Here is a 24,944-nt window from a genome sequence, read left to right as displayed (position 1 = left end):
AAGACTAAACCAAGTGGACCAAAAACTTGCCTCAATCCGGGTGTCCTGCAACCAGTTTCTGCAGAATGACCAAATGAACAGTGATTGTTCATTTGGCCATAACTCAGTGTAGAATGGTCCAATTGACCTAAAATTTTACCAGCAACAAGCTAAGATATAGACAACAACTTTCATGAAGGAACCTACCCCAAATTATGACCAGAACCTATTCAACAAGAGAGTGGAATTTACTGTTTCTTGCTTTGTAGATATGGTCGGTTACGAAATTTTCAATCCGGCCAGTTGTGGTTTTTGGACCATAACTTGAGTTACAAAACTCCAAATGGAGTGATTCAGAAAAAGAAATTCAACTAGACAAAATAAGGAACAACTTTCATGTTTATCATTTTCCCAAATTCCCACTGCAACAGCAACTAATGGAACAGTAAAGATTGGGTATGAAAACTGAAAATTCTGCTCCATTAATTTTAAGCTTAGAAATGGTATTGTTAACCAATACCAACAAATTTTGAATGCAAAATGTGGTATGTTGAGAGTGTTAAAACCAATGTCCCTATTTTCTATACAAAAGTCAACATTTTTGTTGACTAATGAAGGGAATAGTAACACCAAAACTTGAAATTCAAAAATTATAAAATTCAAAAGTATCAAATGCCCTAGTATACCTAACAAGATTGGTTTGGATAGTTTGGCATGCCAATAGGGTTCGATTAGCGATCTTGCACATGGCATTATGCCATTCAGTGATTTCATGGCTTTTAGCCATTCGACATTGTGTTGATATTTGGCCTTGTGCCTATTGTTATTGACTTATTAGTGTTACATTTGCCTGCCGGAGATGCATATATGACCGATGGTGTGACGGCCAGAGGTACTAGATACCCAGTGCCAATTTACCCGTTTATCCAGTCCAGTCGTCCAGTATAGGTTACTTGGGCAACCAAAAATGAAAGTGGATAAATGTAATGAAATAATGAATATAACAAATACAAAATAAGTAAGACTACAAATACTCATCGAAAATTTATTTGCAATAAGACACCGATGCATTCACTGCATATTTACTTCCTGTTATTTCTTTTTATTTTATTATTGGCACCACTAAGCATTATTGCTTAGCGCGTTGCTTTTGCCACGCGTAGGTTCTGGAGATACTGACCGAGAGCCCAGTAGACCACAGGCTGGGTGAGACCTCTTGCAATTCTGCATAGTGTTCGTGTCACCTCACCATCTTCAGTGCATTGGTAGGACACTAGGTCTCATTTTGGTATTTTGTAACTAACTTTTATTTTCTTTTGTGTAGTTGAAACTTATGTAATGTATTTTGATGTTCATGTAAATAATGGAAATTGTGTTTGTGAATGGAAAAGTGAATATTTATTTATGACTTTTACATGATTATTACATGAGATGAACGATTGAGAAATGGAAATGTTGTTGAAAAACATATTGAGATTTTGATATTGGAGTTTGAGAATGATTGAATATGATTATTGGAAGTGTTTTTCACAGGTTCCGAAGAACTGTTTTCTCCATTTTTAGCCGGTACTCTGCCGGATTTTCTATAAAATTTTCGGAATCTCAAATAAATTATAATTTCAATAAATGACTTAAATGAATTATATTTCATAAATTATATTCAAAACTATTATAAAAGTAAATTAAGGAAGAATAAAAATGATTGAGATAAAGTAGAGTGTTCCGGTACACCGTGTGATATATCTTACTCGGATATACTGTAGACGGGTAAGGGGTGTCACAGCTAGGATTCTTGTTTTCCTTTTCTTTTTACTCCCAAAAGAATCACCAAGATACAAGAACACTTTTTTGTGTTGTTAGGTTAGGGTTTTGTTGGGTAGATGTTAGTAAAATCAAGCTTTGAAAAAGCTTGAAAATGGTGGTTATGGAGGAGGGTCATGGAAAGGAAGAAGAAAGGGAGAGAGAGATCTAATTTTTTATTCATTTTCAGCCCATTTTGTCTCTTGAAGATAAGTTTATGCCATGTGTCCATATTAGATAGGTTGGGAGAACTTTAATGACATCATTATGATGTCATAATTCCATTTTTCTTCATTTTCTCTCCTTTTCTTGTCTATTTAATTTCAATTAAATTTTTAACAACATTTATTCATATTTTATGTTATATAAATTATTTATTTAACTGGACAAGTTGGCAAAAAATCATCTCTAAAGACGAAATGACCAAAATGCCCTCCGTTTGACTTAACGAGCCAAAATTGTCTGTACCGATTGAAAAATTTTTCTAAACATTTCCTTGGCATTCTAATGCCATAAGAACCTCAATGACCGTTCTCTGGAGTCTCAAAATTTATTTTATAATTTTTTCCCTGGGTCTAGATTGCTAACGGCCTTCACCGTCACTTCCCCTTCGGGTTACTCATCCCTGGGGTTTCGGCTCGTTTAACCTTAGTGTATTTGGTTTCTAAAATTTTTCCTTGATTTTTTATGAGCATTATTTAGTTTCTTTATAACTCCTCACTCTATTCTATTTATAATTTCAAACATTCTAGTTGCCCAGACCGACATTGGTCACCGGAACAGTAGACTGTACGGAGTAGCTAAAGTGAGGATGTTACAACTCTTCCCCTCTAATAAAAATTTCGTCCTCGAAATTTACCTAATGTAAACAGTTGAGGGAACTGTTGCCTTATCGTCTCTTCACTTTCCCAAGTTGCTTTTTCAGTGTTGTGGTGCCTCCAAAGCACTTTCACCAGTGGAATTTGTTTATTTCTCAATTCCTTCACTTCCCGAGCTAGGATCTGTATCGGTTCTTCTGTATATTTGAAGTCAGGTTGGATTTAAATCTCTTACATGGAAATGACATATGAAGGGTCTGAGTGATATCTCTTCAGCATAGAAACATGGAATACATTATGGATTTTATCCAGTTCTGGTGGTAAAGCTAGCCGATAGGCCACTGGTCCCACACGTTCAATGACTTCATATGGGCCAATGAACCTAGGGCTTAACTTAACCTTCCTTCCAAACCTCAGTACTTTCTTCCACGGTGAGACTTTGAGAAACACTTTACCGCTAACTGCATACTCTATCTCTTTTCTCTTCAGGTCGTCATAAGATTTATGTCTATCTGAGGCAACCTTCAGGTTAGCTTTGATTATCTTCACTTTCTCCTTAGTCTGTTTCACCAGGTCTGGTCCTACCAGCTTATCTTTGCCCAATTCAGTCCAACACGCTGGGGTTCTACATTTCCTCCCATACAGTGCTTCATACGGAGCCATTTGAATGCTAGCTTGGTAGCTATTGTTATATGCGAATTCTGCCAGTGGGAGATATCTATCCCAACTCCCCTCAAACTCAATGACACAACTTCTTAACATATCCTCCAGGATCTATCACATAATTCACATTGTTACTATCGTTTCAATTTATTAACTATGAAAATTCAATTAGTTCTTAGGTTTACTTGGATTACTCGTTCTGACTATCCATCTGTCTGAGGATGAAAAGCCGTACTAAAACAGAGTTGTGTGCCCAAGGCTTCTTGCAACTTTTTGCAGAATCTTGATGTAAACCTTGGGTCTGGGTCAGATATGATGGAAAGTGGGATTCCATGCAGTCTAACTATCTCACTGATATACAATTCTGCTAGCTTCTCTAGTGAGTAGTCAGTCCTAACTGGCAAAAAATGTGCTGACTTCGTCAATCTATCCACTATCACCCATACTGCATCATGTTTCTTTTGGGTGAGAGGTAGACCACTAACAAAATCCATAGTGACTCGGTCCCATTTCCATTCAGGTATGCTTATAGGCTGTAGCAATCCTGATGGAACTTAATGTTCTGCTTTAACTTGGTGACATGTCAAACACTTAGTCACATAGTCAGCTATATCCCTCTTCATACCAGGCCACAATAATGAGGCTTCAAATCATTATACATTTTTGTGCTTCCCGGGTGCATAACATAAACACTAATGTGTGCTTCTTTCAGAATACTAGTCTTCAGTTCCACATCATCTGGTGCACACACTCTTCCTCTGTAGTATAGACACCCATCTGCTTTCACCTCATATTCAATTTCCTTTCCCTTTGGAATTTTACCCACAATGGCTATTAATTTTTCATCTGCCCTCTGTCCATCTTGTATCTGCTGTAGCAGGGTTGGCCTCACTTGTAACTCAGCCAAAATAGCTCCATCTTGAGCTAAGGACAGAAAGGCATTTAGTGATCTTAAAGCTGTGATGGACTTCCTGCTTAAAGCATCAGCAACCACATTTGCCTTCCCAGGATGATAATCTATCACACAATCATAGTCCTTTAGGAACTCAATCCATTGCCTCTGTCTAAAATTGAGCTCCTTCTGGGTTGGCAAATATTTTAAACTCTTATGGTCTGTATATATGTAATATTTTTCACCATATAAATAATGCCTCCATATCTTCAGTGTGAAGATAATTGCTGCTAACTCCAGGTCATGAGTAGGGTAGTTCTGTTCATGTGGCCTTAACTGCCTAGAAGCATAGGTGACCACTTTCTCCTCTTGCATCAATACACACCCTAGCCCATTATGCGAGGCATCACTGTAGACCACAAAGTCTTTTCCTGACATTGGCTGTGTTAACACTGGTGCTTCTATCAACATAGCCTTCAGCCTCTCAAAACTGGCTTGGCACTTGTTGTTTCAGCCAAATTTCACATTCTTGTGCAACAACTTGGTCATTGGAGCAGCTATAAGAGAGAACCCCTTCACAAATCTCCTGTAATACCCAGCTAGCCCCAAGAAACTTCTGACCTCAGTTGTATTTCTGGGAGGCTTCCATTCCATCACTGCTTCTATCTTTTTGGGATCCACTCTAATCCCCTCAGCTGACACTATGTGTCTAAGGAATGCAATCTCATTCAACCAGAAGTTACACTTGGACAGCTTAGCATACAGCTTCTTTTCTCGCAGGGTTTGCAGAACAATCCTCAAATGTTCATCATGTTCTTCCCTGGTCTTGGAATACACCAGAATATCATCAATAAAGACCACTACAAACCGATCTAAGTATAGATGTAAGATACAGTTCATAAGGTCCATAAATGCTGCTGGTGCATTTGTTAACCCAAACGGCATCACTAAAAATTCATAATGCTCATACCGGGTTTTGAATGCAGTTTTTAACACATCTGCATCCTTTACCCTCAACTGATGATACCCTGATCTGAGATCAATTTTTAAAAATACACCGGCTCCCTTCAACTGATCAAACAGATCATCAATTCTGGGCAACGGATATTTATTCTTCACAGTGGCCTTATTCAACCGTCGGTAATCAATACACAATCTCAAGGTTCTATCCTTCTTCTTCACAAACAGCATCGAAGCTCCCCATGGTGACACACTGGGGCTTATGAACCCCTTATCAAGTAACTCCTGCAACTGAGTTTTCAACTCTTTCAATTCAGTGGGTGCCATCCTATAAGGAGCAATAGAAATGGGTGCTGTACCCGGCATTACCTCTACAACAAACTCGACTTTCCTTTCTAGTGGTAAACCAGGCAACTCTTCAGGAAATACATCTGTGAAGTCTCTTACTGTGGGTATATCACCCAGGTTTGGCTTAGCCTGCCTAGTATCAACCACGTGTGCTAGGTAAGCTTCACAGCGTTTTCTCATCAATCTTCTTGCAACTGTGGCTGAGATAACATTTGACAGGAAATCTGTCCTTTCACCCACAATAGTAATCTCATTACCCTTAGAAGTTTTCAGAGAAATCCTCTTCAATTTGCAATCAACTATTTCCTGATGACGTGACAACCAGTCCATACCCAAAATCACATCAAACTCGTGGAAGGGCAATTCAATTAGGTCTGCCGAGAATTCATACCCCTGAATCCTCAACGGGCAACCTTTATACACCTTATTCACTATCACACTGTGGACTAGTGGATTTGTGACCAGAATGTCTTGATCATTCTCCTCTATTGGAACTCCCCTCTCTATGGGTAGTTTGATGCAAATGTAGGAATGAGTGGATCCTGGATCCACCAATGCATGTACAGAAGTGTTGTAAAGGGAAAACGTACCCCTAATGACATCCGGGGCATCTTGCTCTTCCTGAGCCCTGATGGCATAGGCCCTGGCAGGTTCTCTAGTATCTGGCCTCTCAGCTGACTCGAATGCAAGCCTCAGTGATGGACCAGTTGCCTCAGGTTTACTGGGCTTCCTACCCCTTTGTGGTGCAGGAGCAGGTCTGTCAGCTTGTTTTGGAGCAACTGTAGTAGTCCTCTTCGGACAATTCTTGATCTGATGTTCTGTTGATCCACACCATAAGCATGCATCGGTCACTCGCCAATAATCCCCCTTATGCCACTTCTAACAGTACTGACAGGAAGAAGATGCTGGGGCTGGTCCCCTAAACACCGTCCCTAGAGAGCTGTCCACTGATGGTGGGGACTGGCCTCTCCTAGGTGTGAACTGTGGTCTGGGCCCCTAAGACTGACCCTGACCCTGTGGTAGTCTTGAACTCTGAGCAGGAGGACCCTTACTCTTCTTACTGGGAGTAGAAAATGTACTGGACTGACTCGGACCCCTCTTCTGCTGTCTTTCCCTTCTATTTTGTTCATTTATTCGGACCCTTTCCACTTTTGATACAGCATCTACTAATTTAGCAAAATCTGTGATTTCCAATGCCGTGATCATGACTTTGATATTATTATTAAGTCCTTCTTCAAACCTTCAGCACCTCTCTGCCTCTGTAGGGACTATCTCCTCCCATATCGGCTCAGTCTGACAAACTCATGCTCATATTCCACCACTGACAATTGCCTCTGTCTCAGACTGATAAATTCCCTTCTTCGCTCTTCTAGGTACACTTTGCTAACATATTTCTTCCTGAACTCTATAAGGAAGAATTCCCAAGTAATCCGTTCTGGTTGTACCTCACTGGTTATTGTGTCCCACCACTAATAAGTATCATCCTGAAGTAGGGACACAACACCCACCGGGTTCTGTTCGGGGGTGCAGTTTAGCTATTTCAGCACTCTAATGGTTCTATCCAACCAGTTTTCTGCTGTCATGGGATCATCCTTCCTCTTCCCAAAGAAATCCACAGCCCCGTGTTTACGCAGTTTCTCCAGATGGGACTTCTGTGGTGCTGGTGGAGGTTGTGGCTGTGGTTGTGGTGGTAGAATTGCCCCCATCATTTGCCGATAGAATTCAGTCATTTGCTAAAATAGAGCAAACTGAGGTTGGGCAGGTGCCTCAGCTGCTGGTGGAGCAGATTCTCCCCTGCCCCCAGATTCAGCTCTTAGTGGAGCACGACTCTCCACCTCTTCATCAACTGCTCTTTGCGAAGCAGGATCCATATCCTATTCAAAATAGGAAAATAAACAGATCTGCATCAGTGTCATCTCAACACTTACAAATACAATGCAATGGTATGTACTCAATATAAGCCCAGAAACGCCTAAACCGTGCTCTGATATCACTAAATGTGACACCCCTTACCCGTCTACAGTGTAGCGGAGCAGGATATGCCACTCAGTGTGCCGGAGCACCAATTTATGTTTTAATTACAATTTATCCCTTTTTATTCATTTATTTATAATTTTTGGTAAATCTAAATTTTTTCACAAATTTTATAGAAAATCCGACAGAGTGCCGGCTGTAAATTGGAAAAACAGTTCTTTTGAACCTGTTTAAAAATACTTCCAATATAATTTCCAAAATCCAAACTCCATTATTCACACATATCTCAACTCAATCTCAAAATCTTAATCTCAAATCATAACATTATTGTTAGAAATTTTTTTCTTTTCACTTCATTACTGGAAGTAGATTCATAAATATTTCTTAACATAATATACAGAAAATTTCAATAATATGAAATTTCATATATTTACATCATCAAATAATTTCAAGAGTTTATAGTTACAAACCAAAATTAATACAAAATGCAAAATACAAAGTGCTACCCCGAAATCCTAATGCCCTACCATATGCACTGCAGATGTGAGGTGACTCTGGACTCCGGATGCAGATTTGAAAGCTCACCCGGTCTGATGTCTGCTGGGCTCCCCAGCTAGGTCTCCAGTACTTGCGTGTGGCAAAAGCGAGGCGCTAAGCAATTCTGCTTAGTGGTGACAATATAAAATAAAATAAAATAACTAAATAAAATGAATATGCAGAATGTGTGTTTACATTTTTGGTAGACTTAATTTCTGATATTTATTACAGTATTATTCGATTAAAATTTTGTAAGATTTATTATCATTGCCCGAGTAACCCATAGTAGTCGACTAGACTGGATAAATAGGTAAACTGGCACTGGGTACTAAGTACCTCGGACCATCACACCATCGGTCACATTGTGTCTCCCGGTGTGCAACAGAACAGCTAATAAGCTGTAATAATTATCAGGGATAAAACCCAAGTGTACAACTCAAATAACATAGCTAAAGGCTATTATGTCACAGAATGGTATGGGAAGCCATGAAACATAGAATGGCATGAAGCCATATGCAGTACTGCTAACAGAACCCTATTGGCATGCCAAGCTATCCAAACCAATCTTGTTAGGTATACTAAGACATATTACACTTTTAAATTTCATAATTTTTGAATTTCAAGTTTGAATGTTACTATTCATTTCATTAGTCAACTAAAATGTTGACTTTTGCATAGGCAATAGATATATTGGTTCTAATACTCCCAACATACCACATTTTGCATTCAAAATTTGTTGGTATTGGTTGCCAATACCATTTCTAAGCTTAATGTTAATTGGGGAGAATTTTTAGTTTTCATGCTTTGTCTTTACTGTTCCATTGGTCATTTTTGCAGTGGGAATTTGGTAAATTGATCAACATGAAAGTTGTTCCTTATTTTGTCTAGTTGCATTTCCTTTTTTGAATCACTCCATTTGGAGTTTTATAGCTCAAGTTATGGTCCAAAAACCACAACTGGCCGGATTGAAATTTTTCCAGAATTTATGGACTGACCAAATCTACAGTGTAGGAACAGTGACTGCAACTCACTTTTTGAATATGTTTTGGTCATAATTTGGGTTAGGTTTCTTCATGAAAGTTGTTGGTCTATATCTCAGCTTGTTGCTAGTAAAATTTCAGGTCAATTGAACCTTTATACACTGAGTTATGGCCAAATGACCAAACACTATTCATTTGGTCATTTTGCCCAGGCAGAATGCAGGTCACCCGGATTAGGGCAAACTTTTGGTTGACTTGGTTTGGTTTTCTAGGCATGGTTTCTTCACTAAAGTTGTGCCATTATGTGTCTATTTTTATGTCCAATTGGCCTTGCACCAATTGAACCTCTACAATTCAAGTTATTGCTGCCCAAACCTGCTAGACTTATGTCCAATCCTACAGGTCACCAAGAGCAGCCACACCAAGCTTCAATCCCACTACACAATGCACTTCATTTTTTATTCAAACAATACCAAATGATCACTAATTGACCATTAAAATCTAATTTTATTATCACTGATGCATACATTTTGCATAATCATTTAGGTTTAATTTCATAGCCATTTTATTTGATTATTAGTCATTTTTAGCTAATTTCATTAGTTAATTAGTTAGTTTTTCATAATTGTCAATTTTGGATTAATTTGTAATTTTTACTTTGTTTTGTAGGAAAAATTGTGTTTTGGAAAGACTAAAAAAGAAATTTTGCCATTGAGGAGTGATCTCTACGGCCAAAGATGTCAAAAACAAGTTTCAAAGTTGAAATATGCATTGGCCAAATTGCGCATAACTTGCAGCATAAGCCATGCAGATCTGCATAAGGAGAAAAATCACTGTTCCAATACCTGCCGAATTGTGCATAAGGAGAGTGCATGGCTTATGCGGATTCACGCCCCCTTATGCAATCTCACGGAATTGTGCATAACCTATGCACCTGGTCATGCAGTTTCGCATAAGTGAGCGAAACAGCGCATAAGGATCGCATGACTTATGCAGTCCACTTATGCAGTCCCTCAAAGATTTCATTAATGAGCTGGCAGAAGATTCCCTCAGAAAATTCCTCCTAAAACACACCATTTTAGGGCTCCATGTCAGAAAATGCTATAAATAGCCCCATTTCCCATTTTAGAAGGGGGGAAAGAAAGAGAAGGAAGAGGAGAAGAAGGAGCAGCAGTAACTGAAGAGACACAATCACCTCCCACACCATTTTCAACCAGATTTGAGGATTTCTTTCTTTTCTTACATTTTTCCTACATTTCTAGTGTTGAGCTTTTTGTTTCTTAGCTTAGATTAAAGTTTTATTTCCATATTAAATCAGAATATCTTTTAAATATTATGGATAGTGAGTAGTTTTACTTTGATTATGGAGTAAGGGATGTAATATTTAGTTATTTTTGTGGATTTGAACTGGGTTAGTCCCAATTTAATGAATTTATGAGGTTTAATCTATTTCTTGTGTGCTTATTCACATGCTTAATGAAAGGCCCCATTAAGTTATGTTCTTAATCCTTGGTTGAAGCACCGAAAGGAGAAAACCAAGTGATAGTTAATCAAGAAATTGGACTTAATTAACTTAGATCTAAAAATAGACTAAGGGTTAAGAGGGTTTTAATAGATTGATTAAAGAACCTAATGGGTCTTGGTTAATTTTAACTCCACGAAAGTAGGATTAAGTTAATTAAGGCACTCTTTCTCTCACTCGAAAGAGTTTTCAAAGGATTTTAGAATTAATCTCCTTTAAACCCATAAATTTCATGGATTGGGCTAGCTAAGAAAAATCTCAAAATGACTTAAATATGAACCCTTAACTCCAAAATCGTCTTTCATCAATTATTGCTTGGAATTTTACTTTTGAGTGTTTAGTTTAATCTCATTTTATTAATTTTCATTATTATCAATTTCTTTATTTTGTGAATTATTAAATTAGTCATTGTTTGAATTTAGTTTTGCATTTTTATACCTTATGCTTCAAATTCCTAAATTTCTTTTATTAATTTGATTAAAATACAATTTTAACATATTTTATTTTATATCAAAAATTCAATCATTAACACAACTCCTCTTGGGAACGATATCTTTTTCTATACTACTTGAACGACCCATGCACTTGCGGTTGGGACTCATCAATCACATGTTTAAAGTCTCATTTTTCACCCTAAACCCTAACTCAAATATCACAAACCATGCATTATCATGGCATTTCATCAATCCATTCAATTCATGCATATTGAGGGTAGCCAAACTATCATTTTAACTCCATAAAACTCATCATAATCATACCCTAACCAAGGCTGCTGAAATTTATAGGATGGCATACACATAGTATTTAACAAATTTTCTTTGTAATTTGCACTCATACATAGTCCTTAACATGAATTTAAGGTGAAAATTAAGGTTAGGTCACTAACCTCTATGGAGTGAAGTTTCTCCACTCGCTAGGGTTCTTGTTTTCCTTTTCTTTTTGCTCCCAAAAGAATCACCAAGATGCAAGAACACTTTTTTGTGTTGCTAGGTTAGGGTTTTGTTGGGTAGAAGTTAGTAAAATTAAGCTTTGAAAAAGCTTGAAAATGATGGTTATGGAGGAGGGTCACAACAAGGAAGAAGAAAGAGAGAGATATATCTGATTTTTTGTTCATTTTTAGCCTATTTTGTCTCTTTAAGATAAGTTTATGCCATGTGTCCATATTAGATAGGTTGGGAGAACTTTAATGACATCATTATGATGTCATAATTTCATTTTTCTTCATTTTCTCTCCTTTTCTTGTCTATTTAATTTTAATTAAATTTTTAATAACATTTATTCATATTTTATGTTATATAAATTATTTATTTAACTGGACAAGTTGGCCAAAAATCATCTCTAAAGATGAAATGACCAAAATGCCCTCCGTTTGGCTTAACGAGCCAAAATTGTCTGTACCGATTGAAAATTTTTTTCTAAACATTTCCTTAGCATTCTAATGCCATAAGAACCTCAATGACCATTCTCTAGAGTCTCAAAAATTATTTTATAATTTTTTTCCCTAGTCTAGGGTTGCTAACGGCCTTCACTGTCACTTTCCCTTCGGGTTACTCATCCCTGGGGTTTCAGCTCGTTTAACCTTAGTGTATTTGGTTTCTAAAATTTTTACTTGATTTTTTATGAGCATTATTTAGTTTCTTTGTAACTCCTCACTCTAGTCTATTTATAATTTTAAACATTCTAACTGCCTGGACCGATATTAGTCACCGAAACAGTAGACTGTACGGACTAGCTAAAGTGAGGATGTTACAAATCGATTTGATGAAGTGAATATAAATTTGCTTTTATGCATGGCATGTCTCGATCTTAATGACTCATTTTCTGCATTCGATATGAGCAAATTGATTCAACTCGTAAAATTTTATCCATGTGAATTTTCTCCGGTTGATCTAATTGAACTTGAATCTTAACTTGAGAACTTTGTCTTTGATATGCATATGGATAAGAAATTTTTTGAAGTTAGTAGAATTGGAGGTCTTGCTGAGAAGATGGTTGCTACAAAAAAGTATATTATTTTTTTTTTGGTATATTTGTTAATCATATTATCATTAATCTTACCAATTGCTACAGCCACAGTAAAAAGAGCTTTTTCTGCAATGAATATTATTAAAAGTTTACTTCATAATAAAATGAGAGATGGGCTACTAAATGATTATTTGCTGACTTATATTGAACGTGATGTATTTGTAAGTATTGATAATGAAATTATTATGAATAGATTTCAGTCAATAAAAAATAATAAAAATTATTATAATTTAATCGTAACAGTTTATTAATATTTTCTAAATATTTTTATCCATCTACTTTTTAAATCAAATCGTCATCCTAAATCACAGCAAATCTAGCCCATAAAAAAATGGACAAGCTGCCCTACCAAGCTAGGTGGGTCATGAGATCCCAGCACACGCATCCCTTTACATTCATGGCACCTCTACTCACCTCACCTCCCTCGTCATTGCCGTGATTGAAGCAGGCATAGCTAGCAATAGCTTCATTGCAACACATAAGCTCCGTCGAGAAGGTGTCGTGGTCTCTTCGAACAGCAAAACCAAGTTGAAGACACCTGGTTCTACAATCCCCAGGCTGAGTCAAACCCATTAAGCCTGGTGGTTCTGGATTCATGGTGCGTGGATTTGTGAACGACAAAACCCATTAAACCACTGATTCCCTCCCTGTCATCACCTTTCAACTCAAGACACCCCTCACCACCCATTTCTTTCAAGCTCGCCGCATCACAAAAGGACGAATTCCCTTGCCCCTCAATCTTGCATTTCAATCTCGCCGATGCTCATCCTTTTCGCCTGCACCTTCTTCTTGTTGCACGATGAGTAGGCTTTTCGATTTTCGCCTCATAGATGTTTGGATTTTACGTTATTGTTGTTTTTCCTACAAAGATTTTGTTTTGTTTCCATGTATTGCCACTGATGTCATAATTACTACTGCCACACCACTTTTTTTGTGACTTTTATATTTTTTTAGTATCAAATTATTGAATTATATAAGCAATTTTATTCAATATATGAAATTATCATACCAATATTCTTTTTATTGTTTTTAACTTTGTTGTGATGATTTTTTTTTTCAATCTTAATCGTTAGATTTTAATTACTAAACTTATTTAATATTTATATAAAAAATATCCCTAAAATATTTTAATAAAAATATTTTAAATGATATATAAAGAAATCATTAATTTTAGTATAAAACACAATATTTTATCCTTTGTAGAAGCGTAAATGAGTGTTGAGCATGAGGCGAATATCGAATTATTGGCGTGGCTGGATGTGTATATATGATTAGCTGATCTGTTATTCGTTCCTTCTCAAATTGGATTAGGTCACGTAAAGTGATGAGATACACCCAATCATACATTACCCAAATCCAAATGTGAAAGAAACTAAAGATTCGTATTTTTAAAAATAAAAAAAAATAAAATTAAAAATATATTAACAATATGTTTAAATAGTTTTTTTTTAATTTCTATAGGTGATTAATAAACGATTAATACATTTAATAAAAAGTCGCTTATAAATATAGTTATTATTAAAATAATAAAAAAATATTAAATTATTTTTTAAATAATATATAAACTAATTTAAATTTATAAATATTTAAAATTTTAAACGGTTATTTTTTTAAAAATTTCTATAAGTGATTAATAAACGGTTAATATGTTTTAGAAAAAGTAATTTATAAGTATATTTATTATTAAAATAATAAAAAAGATATTAAATTATCTTTCAAATAATATATTATATTAACTCAATAATTTATTATAATATTATCAAAATGTATTTCAATCACATTACAATATAATTATTTAATTTTGAGTTAAACAAATAAATATTTTATTAAAATTAATAAAAAAATAATTTTAAATTTATTAAAATTAATGTAAATGATTTATTTAAATTATTGTAGGAAAATTTATTAATGTGAATATGAGAATAAATAAAATAAAAATATATCATAGAATTATAAAATTAAATAAGAGAAATACAGTAAAATATTTCTCCCTAACTTATAATTATCAAAATGAAAAACTCCTTATCCTAACTTTTTTTTTCTTATAAGCATAACTTATAAACTCTATAAATATTTAAATAAATTAATTAATTTAAAATTATGACTTATAAATTAAGCAAAACAACTTAAGACTTATGATGGAGGTTGGATTGAGAATATATATATATATATATATATATATATATATATATATATATATATATTAAAATGCTGGTAAATTATGACTTCGATTTTAACCTTTTTAATTTAAAATAATTGTAATTTATTTTAATTTATATTAAATTTAAAATAATTTATAAAATTAAAGGTTAATTCCATGATTTGATTTAAAATTGTTTCATTCAAATGAATTTAATTAATTTAAATTTTTAAAATTTAAATTAAAAATTAATATTTTAACCCAAATTAACCTCCAATTTATAAATTAATTAAATTTGTTTTATAATAACTTGATAAATAATTCAATTTAATAAACAATCTAAATTAATCCAAATCAAAACTCCAACTCATTGGGCTTAACATCCCTAACAAATACCATAAAAGATCATTCTTTTTTTAAAAAAAAAAACAAAAAAACAAAATTATCCCTTTAATTAACTTTTTGACATCATCCAAACCTTCATGCTGTAAAGTATTTTCATTGTCTTTTTGCCCAAAGCCCATATGTTTCATTGAACAAATTCTTCAAGGTTAAGTTTTTTTTTTTTTTTTTTTTTCCTTTTACTTTTTTAAAGAAGTCTTCTTTAAAAATATTCCAACTCTATGGGATTGAAAAATAACCTTTGAATTGTAAATTTTTCTTGTTTGTAATTCCAATTTGATAGTGGTAAGTTCATAAATTTTCTGCTGTAATGAATTTACCATAATGCTAACATAATTTACTCAAAAGCCATTTGTTTGCAGAAAATATTAAAATAATTTATTTAGACTCCATTTGTTTGTTGAATATATTTTTCTGGAAATTAATTTTTGTATTTATAGTGTTTAGGATATTAAAAAAATAGAATGAAAAATATATTTTTTTAATTAAAGAAAAAAAATTTAAACATTTTTAAAGAAAGTAAGTTCTTTTTTTTTTAAGAGTGAGTCATTTTCTAAATATTGATAATCTTATTAAAATGTAAAAATATTTATATATGCACATACTACTAATTTAATATTATAATTAAATAATAAAAAATATAAAAATATTTTTAAAAAAAATAATTTTCATAAAAAATATTTTTCATATGTAAATTATTTTTCTGTGAAACAAGCAGAACGTATAACAGTTAATTTGGATGTGCACCATAATCAAAATACATACATATACAAATATGAACAAGCTTCATATATTATTTGATTTAAATTTAAAAAAAAATTGAATTGATAAAATTATTTGTTTGGGTTTTGATTTTCAAGTTTTCTTTATTAATTTGATTTGTTCAATTTTATTCTAAGAAATCTAGTTTAATAAAATCAATTGAGCATATACATACTAATGAACCAAATTAATTTTTTAATTTTATTTATTTAATTTAAAATTATAATAGATTTGATTCGGTTTAATTTCCCTTTTTTTTAATTTATTAAATTTTGAATTAAATGAATGCTCACCTATTACATTTTGATTCCCAATATCCTTCAAAAATTTTAATTTATTCAATTTTATTAAATTTAAACTTATTGATCGCATATAACTCCATTTTATTACATGTTTTCTGCAACGTAAGCAACAATCCTTGATAGAAAAAAGAGTGGAGCACCTAATTTCATGGTGGGGTACAGAAAGAAGAGTAGTGCAGCGACTGTTATTAACTTTTACTCTTGTCATTTTCTCATAGGAGCGATTTGGCAAACTGCAATAATATCACAGATTGGCCTTTAGTGGGTTCAGTCTAATTAATCCACATTAATTTAATTATATGGATTTAGTGGCATGTTTGTTTACCAATTATAAAATATTTTGGATTGGCCCTGTTAATTTAATTATAAGGATTTAGTAGTAAGTGGCAGATGGACAATGGGTCAAGCGTCAATGTGTTACCACTAATGTGATTGGTATGGTGTGTATTGCTGGTGCATGCCTATGCTTCTTCACTTGCCATCATTCTCAATAGAGGCTAGTGAAACAAGCAAGGCTGTGGCGACGGGGAGTTTTTTGATCTAGGCTTTCTAGTTGCGTATCAATTGTTTGAAAGCTTAGGAAATGTGGAGTCTTTTTGGTGTAGTGTACTCCGTGCAAGGGATTAGTACATTGTCCAAGATTGAAGGGATAGTCTTATAGATAAGTTGAGTTTCAGAGCTCTTTAAAGGCATTTATATGCTGCTAACGGCCATTGTGACATAAAAAATCATGTTCTTGGTGTTCCAGTTGTGAACGTTAGTGCTTAGTTTGGCCATTATAATTAGGGATGGCAATGGATCGAATTTTTATAGGTATCCAATCCGACTGAACCTAATAGAATGATACCGCTTGAAACCTTAATTGGACAGGGTGAGGATGTTCTTCTTCGAATGACACAAGCACTTTGAATTTGGTGTGGTCAACCCAATTGACTTTTTCATTATTTTTCTCGTTTATCTTTAATCTTTCTAATTCTAAAATTTTCAATTTTATTTGCACGCAGTATTTAGAAATTTTAGATTATTAGAGTTGTATTAAAATTAAGAAGGAAGTGTATAAAAATAATTATAAGAAGGGAGACCCTCAAAATTTAAATTATTTTGCAAATCTATTACAATTAAGAAGAGTGACCCTCAAATTTTCTTTTATATATATATATATATATATATATATATATATATATATATATATATATATATATATATATATATATATATATATATATACTGTAAGAGTCAAATTAGAAGAGGCAAATCATTTTTCATTTCACCTCAACGAATGACTTTTGGTCTCTACTCCTTTTTAGGGATAACAACATGGGTACCCAACTCGATTTGAGCCGATTAAATTTTAATAAAATAATTTAAATAGTATATAATTAAATTTAAAATAGGCTTAAAATTAAGAAAAAAAAATCAAAATACCGGATTCAAGTCGACTTTAAATTTTGTAGGTTATGTATCATGACCTGAACCGATTTAATTAATTAATTATAAATTATTATATATTTTTTATAATAATATTAATAAATTTTTATATATTATATTTTAAAAAAATAGAATTTAAATATTTTATAGAATTATTAAATTTTTAACACACAAATTATTAATAAAATATTTTTATATAAATTATTAATTAAAATATATAAAATTAAATGAATATGATTACTTTTTAGATAATAATAATAATTAGATTTGGGATAAGTTCAAATAGTTGATGATAATTTTTAATAGAATTTGAGATAGGTTCAAGTATCAAAAATATTAATCCGTTCAAATTCAAATATAGTGATTTTTATGGATATCTTAACAATTACTATCCCTACTCTATATTTGAAAAGAGATCAAAATTATGTTAATGCAAACATGATATAATCGCAATCTTTAAATTAATATATATATATATATTTCTTTATAAATAATCAACTATCCATCGAAAATTAAATTTTAATTTTTAATTAAATATTAAACATTCATTTTGAATTCAAATATTTAAATTATACAAACATAATAAATCATATTTTCATAAACATACAAAAATCAAGATCCCTCCAACACCATCCTATTAGAATTTCATTCTCAAAATCTAATTAGTTTTCCTTTATCTCAAATTGTGGGTAGTGATGAGTTATTGAATTTGATTCTTTTCATGAACTTGTTATCATACTGATTATTTTTATGATGACAGAGGAAGATTACTACTTTTTACTTTGTACTTTACTGATTATTATTTAACCTATTAAATCTCTATTGAATAATGATAATAAAAAAAAAATTTCTTGCAATCTTTTATTTTTAATTGTATGTTTAGGGAGAATAGTCATTCAGACACACCCCATCAAAAAAAAGAAAAAAAAAAATCTCCCCACCACCAACACTAATCTAGCAAACAGGGGTGGCCACCAGGTTGGCTTGAAGCTAAATTGGTGGTTTCAGTTTAAAGTTCCGAGGGACTGGTTCCTCTCGGTTTTAGTTATAGTTCTGGCTCTGATTTTAGTTCATTCCGATTTTGATTAAATCCAACATTTGAAATGTTTTCCACTTTTCTTATCATGAATAAAAAATCTTGGAAGCTGTAAGTGTGAGATAAATTTATAACGAAATAAAAGTGCGCTGTGTTTGAGAACTCTATTAACTCAGATATAAATAGGAGTTTGGCTAGTATCTGCTTTGGGCTTATGGGTTAATGCTTTTTCTATGTCTGATTGTGCTGGGTGGTTTAATTCAGTGACTGAGAAAATGGATGACCAGGATAGAGTTCTCTTAGCCATTCTTCTTTGGTTAATTTGGAATGATCACAACCAATTAATCTTTGAAGAAAAATGCCCCCCACCTCTTAAGCTGTGTAGCAGGGCTTCTGCCTTATAGCATGGCCATGCAACAATGTTGCCCATTTTATGGCTTCTTTGTCTCTTCCAGCTTCGTTTTCGTTACTAAAGACTGGTCCTCCTTCGGTTTTAGAAGCTTTGTTAGCTGGAGGTTAGTTTTCTTCTAAAAAGAAAAAACTTAGGTATAAATAAGAAAATTAGTTAAAATGCTTGGCAATATGAAATATGACTACATGAAATGAATAACTAAAAGAAAGCATACGTCCAGCCCCACATGCCTTTGAAAAGGGCTATGAGTTGAATGGAGCTGGCTTGAGCTCTATTGAGCTTAAGGCAAAAGGATAGACTGCTATTAAGAATTGACAATACTTGGTTCATGAAATATAGCTAATGTATTTAAATAACCAGTTCTATTTGTAGCTTGAATGGATAGCACTCCCCATTCTCTTGCATTTATCCCCCAATACAACAATGGTAATATCCTACATTGCCTCAACCAAAGAAACCACGTTTCATTGCTTAGGTCTTCTGTACCAAGAAATAATAATAATAATAATAATAATAATGCTGTCATTCTTCCATTGGGGAGGGACAAACTTAGGCACCTAAGATAAGTAAAATACGACAGAAAGATCTGTTGCAACTTTCTCTTCTTTCTTCCGACGTTTTTAAATATAAATGGGAAGTTTCTGATGGGGGGAAGATATAGCTCTTTCGACAATATAATACCTAGCTCAGTATATATCCTTCTTATAAATATGTTGTCTTTTAGCAACCCCAGTTAAACATGGAGATGCCATTGTTCACCTCAATCCAAAACCCTGATGATAACCAGTGCAAAATGAAAAGGGCTACCAATCTATGATCATATCATGTTGGTTGCGACACCCATTAACTTGCTTTCCCTTGTCAATAAGGAAATTACCACTCACCCTGCTTTCTTAAAGATGCCCCATTTGCGCTTGAGATCCATAGGGTGCTATTCTGCCAGCAGTGTCACCCATGACTCTGACACTGTTATTCTCCAATCCACTTTTGAGCCAAGCAAGGTTACTTATATCTGTTGCTATGGCAGCCAACTCAAAACTTGGAAAAGATGGGGGATCTAGGAAATCCACAAATTCTGGACCCAACAAAGAATTCCGAGGATTATTACCATTTTGGGCCTCACAACAGCCATGGCCACACTGCTGAGGAACCAACCGCTCATTGTAAATCCCATCAAGCAATTTGCAAATTCCATCATCTGGTATTGAAGCTTGAATCAAAGGTCCTACCATTGGAACTGGCCTTGAACATGGTGAACCAATTTCTGGGCCGTCCACAGGATTATAAACACTGAATGCACTAACACGTGCCCTGGGACGGAAAAGCGTAGATGATTCTTTTGCTTCATTATTTGATGGAACCTCTAATGGTGCTTTTTCTTCGCACTGATCATTCATATTATCCAAAGAGCTTCCGTCTTTTCCTTCAAAAGATTTAAATGAATTTGCATCCCCACAAGACAGAGTTTCTTCAGATGATGCTTTGGCTTTGTCCAAGGTAGCATCTTGGTCCACATTTCCAGACGCCAACCTTAACCTCTCACGCTCTGTGCTTCTCCGTCTTAGAGTAGAATTCCAATGGTTCTTAATAGCATTATCTGTTCTACCCGGTAGAAGTCTTGCAATTACTGCCCATTTATTTCCATGAACTGCATGGGCCGCAGCTATGATATGATCTTCCTCATCTGCAATAATTTCATTTTATCAGCCTTTTTCATCTGGAAGTGCTAATATGTTGGAAAACTGCAGCCATGAAAGAACAAATACATAATGAAATTACCATAGCTAACTTTTGTGTGAGAATACCCACAAGTCATCTCAAGAAAACAATTAGTTGTCAAGGACAAAAAACTTTCAATTTAAAATCCAAGCCTATATGCGAGTGGGAGTTGTTTGACAGTATATTTTACTAATATACTTGCATAATTTTAGAATGAGGGTGCTCATAAGACTTTATACTTGCAATAGCACAAAGGATTCTTTTTTGCTACAGCATTTGCATTATAACAGATCTAAAATTATTTCTTGAGCAACTTTGAGTGGAATTATATTTACTATTCCTCATTCCCATATATGTGTCCTTTTTTTTTTCCGGATAACCCAATGGAATTCATGATCAACTAAACCAATCTCTATCAAACATTTTGGTAGCTCAGTGCATGCTTTACAAGGGAAAATAAAATAATAACAGGAAAACAAGAAATATATGTGAATGATCAAAGGTTCTTTAAAATATAAAAGCAGCTATGGAATCTTATTCCCATGATGATGTGCTTCAAACTTTCTGGTTTTGCAGGAATGATGCACTTTGGGTTGCGTGTATGCTCAAAAGAATAAAGTGTAAGAATGTCCCAACCAGACTGCCGAAATTTGCTGAATCAAACCGAAATTTGGAGGCTGGTTCAAAATAATGGAATACAGGAACTATGTTTATTGTAATAACTTTTCAAGAAAACAAAGAGAAACTCTCTAAATGCTACTAATATCAAACCAAAAATCTCAGTGTAACTGTTATTCCTTTAAACTTTGACAAGAAAACAAGTAAATATTTATAGATTGGCTGCAGGAACTGCTATTCCAATTAAACTTTGAGAGTCTTTCCTTTGGCCTCTCATAGAAGAATGGAAACTGAATGAGCTGCAGAATTTGCTGACCTTATAACAGCAAAATCACAAGTCAGCTGCATCCACCTCTCAAAAGTAATATAGACATTTAATATTCAATTTAAAGCCTGATAAGTACCATCATTCATGAGATATGGAAGGTGAGAAAAAATAGAAGTGAAAGACCTAACACAACTTACTCATGTCAGGATGCTGGTTTCAATTATCATCAAGTGTTTTTTTGCATGAACACATAATTAATTATTTGTATTTCTTTTTATATTTATCTATATGATTTTCTTTCTTGCAGTGGAGACGGTGGCTTAAGGAGACCTATGGTTTGATGGGGAGGCAAGGAAAGTCTTTATGGGCTATGATTGATGGCACAATGAGATTTCTGCAAGCCACTGTCAGGTGTCAACATCAAATTGTTCTTCAGAATCTCAATCCATTATTTTCTGTTTATATTTTTGTTCTTTACTTCTTGTTGCCAACACATATTACACATGATATATAGCTCTAAGCAACACATTTTATGCCATATTCTCAGTTGCAGATATAGGCAAATGGTGCTAAAAGACATGAAAAGGCAAAGCTAACTATTTTTTTTGTCTGTCACTCTATTGTAGCATAAGTAATTGATAATGTGTAATATAAGTAGGAAACACATGAACTACAAGGATTCAACAATTCCAAATGCCAATGGGGATGGGGATAGAATCCACTATTTTGCCAACCAACACCATATACAATAACTCGAAAATGAAATTTCGAAATAAGAACTTCAACCGACCTTTCAAAATTTCAATCAAGCTATCACCATATGCTATGCTAAAAACAAGGACCAATTTGCTAGAAACTGCTTTAAGTAATGGCAATCATTTGCTTGCAGACCCAGAAAAAAAAAAAAAAAAAAAAACCTATAAAGACCCAGAGAAAACCGGGCAAATATGCTAATTGGTGATTTTTTAATTTGATAGTGTTACCAAATACCAAGTAAAAAACAAGGGGAAAATGATAACATTCTTTTTTTTTTTAGCATACGTTTTCAGTTTTGGCTAAAAATTTCATTTTTTTAAAATTCATTCACAAAGTTAAAAGCTTTGGCCAAACTTTAAAAAAATATCAAAAGTATGATCATTTGGCCAAATACAAAATTGTAAAACCTTATTACCTTGATTAATTGCAAAAATGCATCACTTTTAACTTCAAATTAGTTTCATCCATGCTCCATGACCACAAAAATTCAAACACCAAAAATCCATCTAATCCTTAAATCGTGTAAACTACACTAACTATTAGCGGATTCCTTCTCATAAAGAAAAAGGGGGATGATTTACCAGTAAATGGCTTGCGCTTAACAGCCGGGTCAAGCTGATTACACCACCGGAGCCGGCAAGACTTACCAGATCTCCCGGCGATTCCTCGGGCGATCAAGCTCCAATTCCTGGCGCCAAATTTGCTGACTAATCGACTGAGGATCGCATCCTCTTCAGGGGACCAAGGGCCTTTAACTCTGTCTCTACATGCTTGGCCGCTTCCGCCTCCCTCTCCTACAGCCAGCAACAAATCATCTCCGCTGCCGGCGCCGTCTTCTCCACCGCCGTCTCCTGAGTTGGTGCCGTCGACTTCGACAAATGTCTTCTCCTTCAAATCGATTTCCATCCCTGTCTCATTAGATTTCGGCTGTTACTTAACTGTAGAGAGACTTGCAAAGACAGCTGAATAGACTTTGTTAGGCTATTGTTTGGAAGTTTCGATTTCCTGTTTCTGGTTTTATTTACCAAAGTGGTGTTTTTGAAATGACTAGGATGCCCTTTTTTATTTAAATAATTTGTTTTATGTACATGATAAATTATTTGAATAATTTCAAGATTAATTTAAACCTTCACCTTAAAAAGGGTCAACACGGGTCAAAACAGAGGAGGGGAAAAAAAAAAAAGCAGTGAAAGGGCAGTAGTGTAATTTCGCTTGCGTAGCCATTTCACCGCGAATACACTAAGAATGGCGGGAAACAACCGCACTTTTTTCATCTATATTCCCTCCGAGTAATTTCTATTTATATATACACCGGTTAATTATCAATTGCCACAATAAATTTCATATAAAATTACACTAATTTTCTATGGGTATCCGAGATATTTAAATTTAAATTTATTAATATTTTTAAAATTTAAATTTATCTCAAATTTTATTAAAATTTATTCTCAAACTATCTGAATTCATATCAAATTCAATTATTATTATTCAGAAAATATTCATATATATTTAATTTTATATATTTTAATTAAAAATCTATATAAAATTTATTTTTATTAATAATTTATATTTTAAAATTTTTATTTATTTCATAAAATATTTTAATTTTATTTTATATAAAATAAAATATATAAAAATTTATAAATATCATTATAAAAAAATTATATTTTATATTTAATTAAATATTTATATAAATAAATTTGAGTAATGGATACCCAATATATAAAACCTAAATCTAATATTCAATTTTAAATTTTACCCATCTCAAATTCAATTATATATTACCTAAACTTGTCCTATTATAATTCTATTAAATTAAATTTCATAAAAATTCGATTCGTTGCCATCTCTAATGTAAATGTTTATGAATTGTAAATAAAAAATTTTAGCTATCATTGCACTATTTACAATAATCCTTCCATTGCTAAAAATTTTCACAACCCTCTTCCAGAATTGCTTAAGATTATTGTTAAAGATGTTATTAGGGAAGCCACTTTTTAGCTTGTGATATTAACCCACTTCTGTAAAATGTAATTAAAAGAAAAGAATATTATTCGACAATGGCTCCGTACTGCAACGTAATTCTTTTGTACTTGTTTTGTTTTGTTTTAAAGAAAATAATTTTTATATAAAAATATATTTTTTATAAAGAAAATATTTTTAAATTTTTATGAAAATATTAAAAAGTATTTTCTCAATATTTAGTTATAATATTAAATTAATGATATATATTTCTCTCATATATATATATATAAATATTTTCAAATTTTAATAAGGTTAATTTCTTTTGCAAATCGTGTGCTGCATGTTGTTATACTTATTATAAAAACTTGTGATTTATTTTTATATATATAATTTTTTTGTCATGATCCAAATTATGGTCAGACCGGTATTAGGATTTGGGTCAGCATAAGGCTCTCGAAACTCGTAGTAAGCCCAATTAAACCCTAACCCATCAATAAGTCCATATTGAGCTCATTTTCAAGAAATCAGTCTAACAGAGTTCGGCCATAAAAGGAATCATCCAACGGGGAGTTATTAACTCACCCGACCTGTAATATCAATAAAAATACATTTGGGGAGCTCAGCTCACTCATCAATCA

The 24,944-nt window shown here is 33.2% G+C and overlaps 1 protein-coding gene across 1 annotated transcript; it reads right to left on the bottom strand.

Moving 5' to 3' along the window:
• Positions 1-19,305: 19,305 nt before the first annotated feature.
• LOC110642355 (transcription factor MYB1) lies at positions 19,306-23,328 on the bottom strand. Its single transcript, XM_021794364.2, has 2 exons — positions 22,923-23,328; positions 19,306-20,664 (listed from the first exon to the last, which is right to left on the bottom strand). The coding sequence occupies exons 1-2, from the start codon at positions 23,245-23,247 to the stop codon at positions 19,874-19,876; spliced, it is 1,116 nt and encodes a 371-aa protein (XP_021650056.2). The 5' UTR covers positions 23,248-23,328; the 3' UTR covers positions 19,306-19,873.
• Positions 23,329-24,944: the final 1,616 nt, after the last annotated feature.

This window comes from Hevea brasiliensis, chromosome 5 (assembly GCF_030052815.1).
Source record: "Hevea brasiliensis isolate MT/VB/25A 57/8 chromosome 5, ASM3005281v1, whole genome shotgun sequence".
NCBI classification, from domain to species: Eukaryota; Viridiplantae; Streptophyta; class Magnoliopsida; order Malpighiales; family Euphorbiaceae; genus Hevea; species Hevea brasiliensis.
This window is presented reverse-complemented; position numbering and strand designations above follow the sequence as displayed.

Excerpts from the sequence above, each read along its gene's own strand:
- LOC110642355 (XM_021794364.2), bottom strand. The coding sequence starts at position 23,247 with ATGGAAATCGATTTGAAGGAGAAGACATTTGTCGAAGTCGACGGCACC. Across the intron at positions 20,665-22,922 it reads TAAGCGCAAGCCATTTACTG|ATGAGGAAGATCATATCATA; the intron begins GTAAATCATCCC and ends AAATTATTGCAG.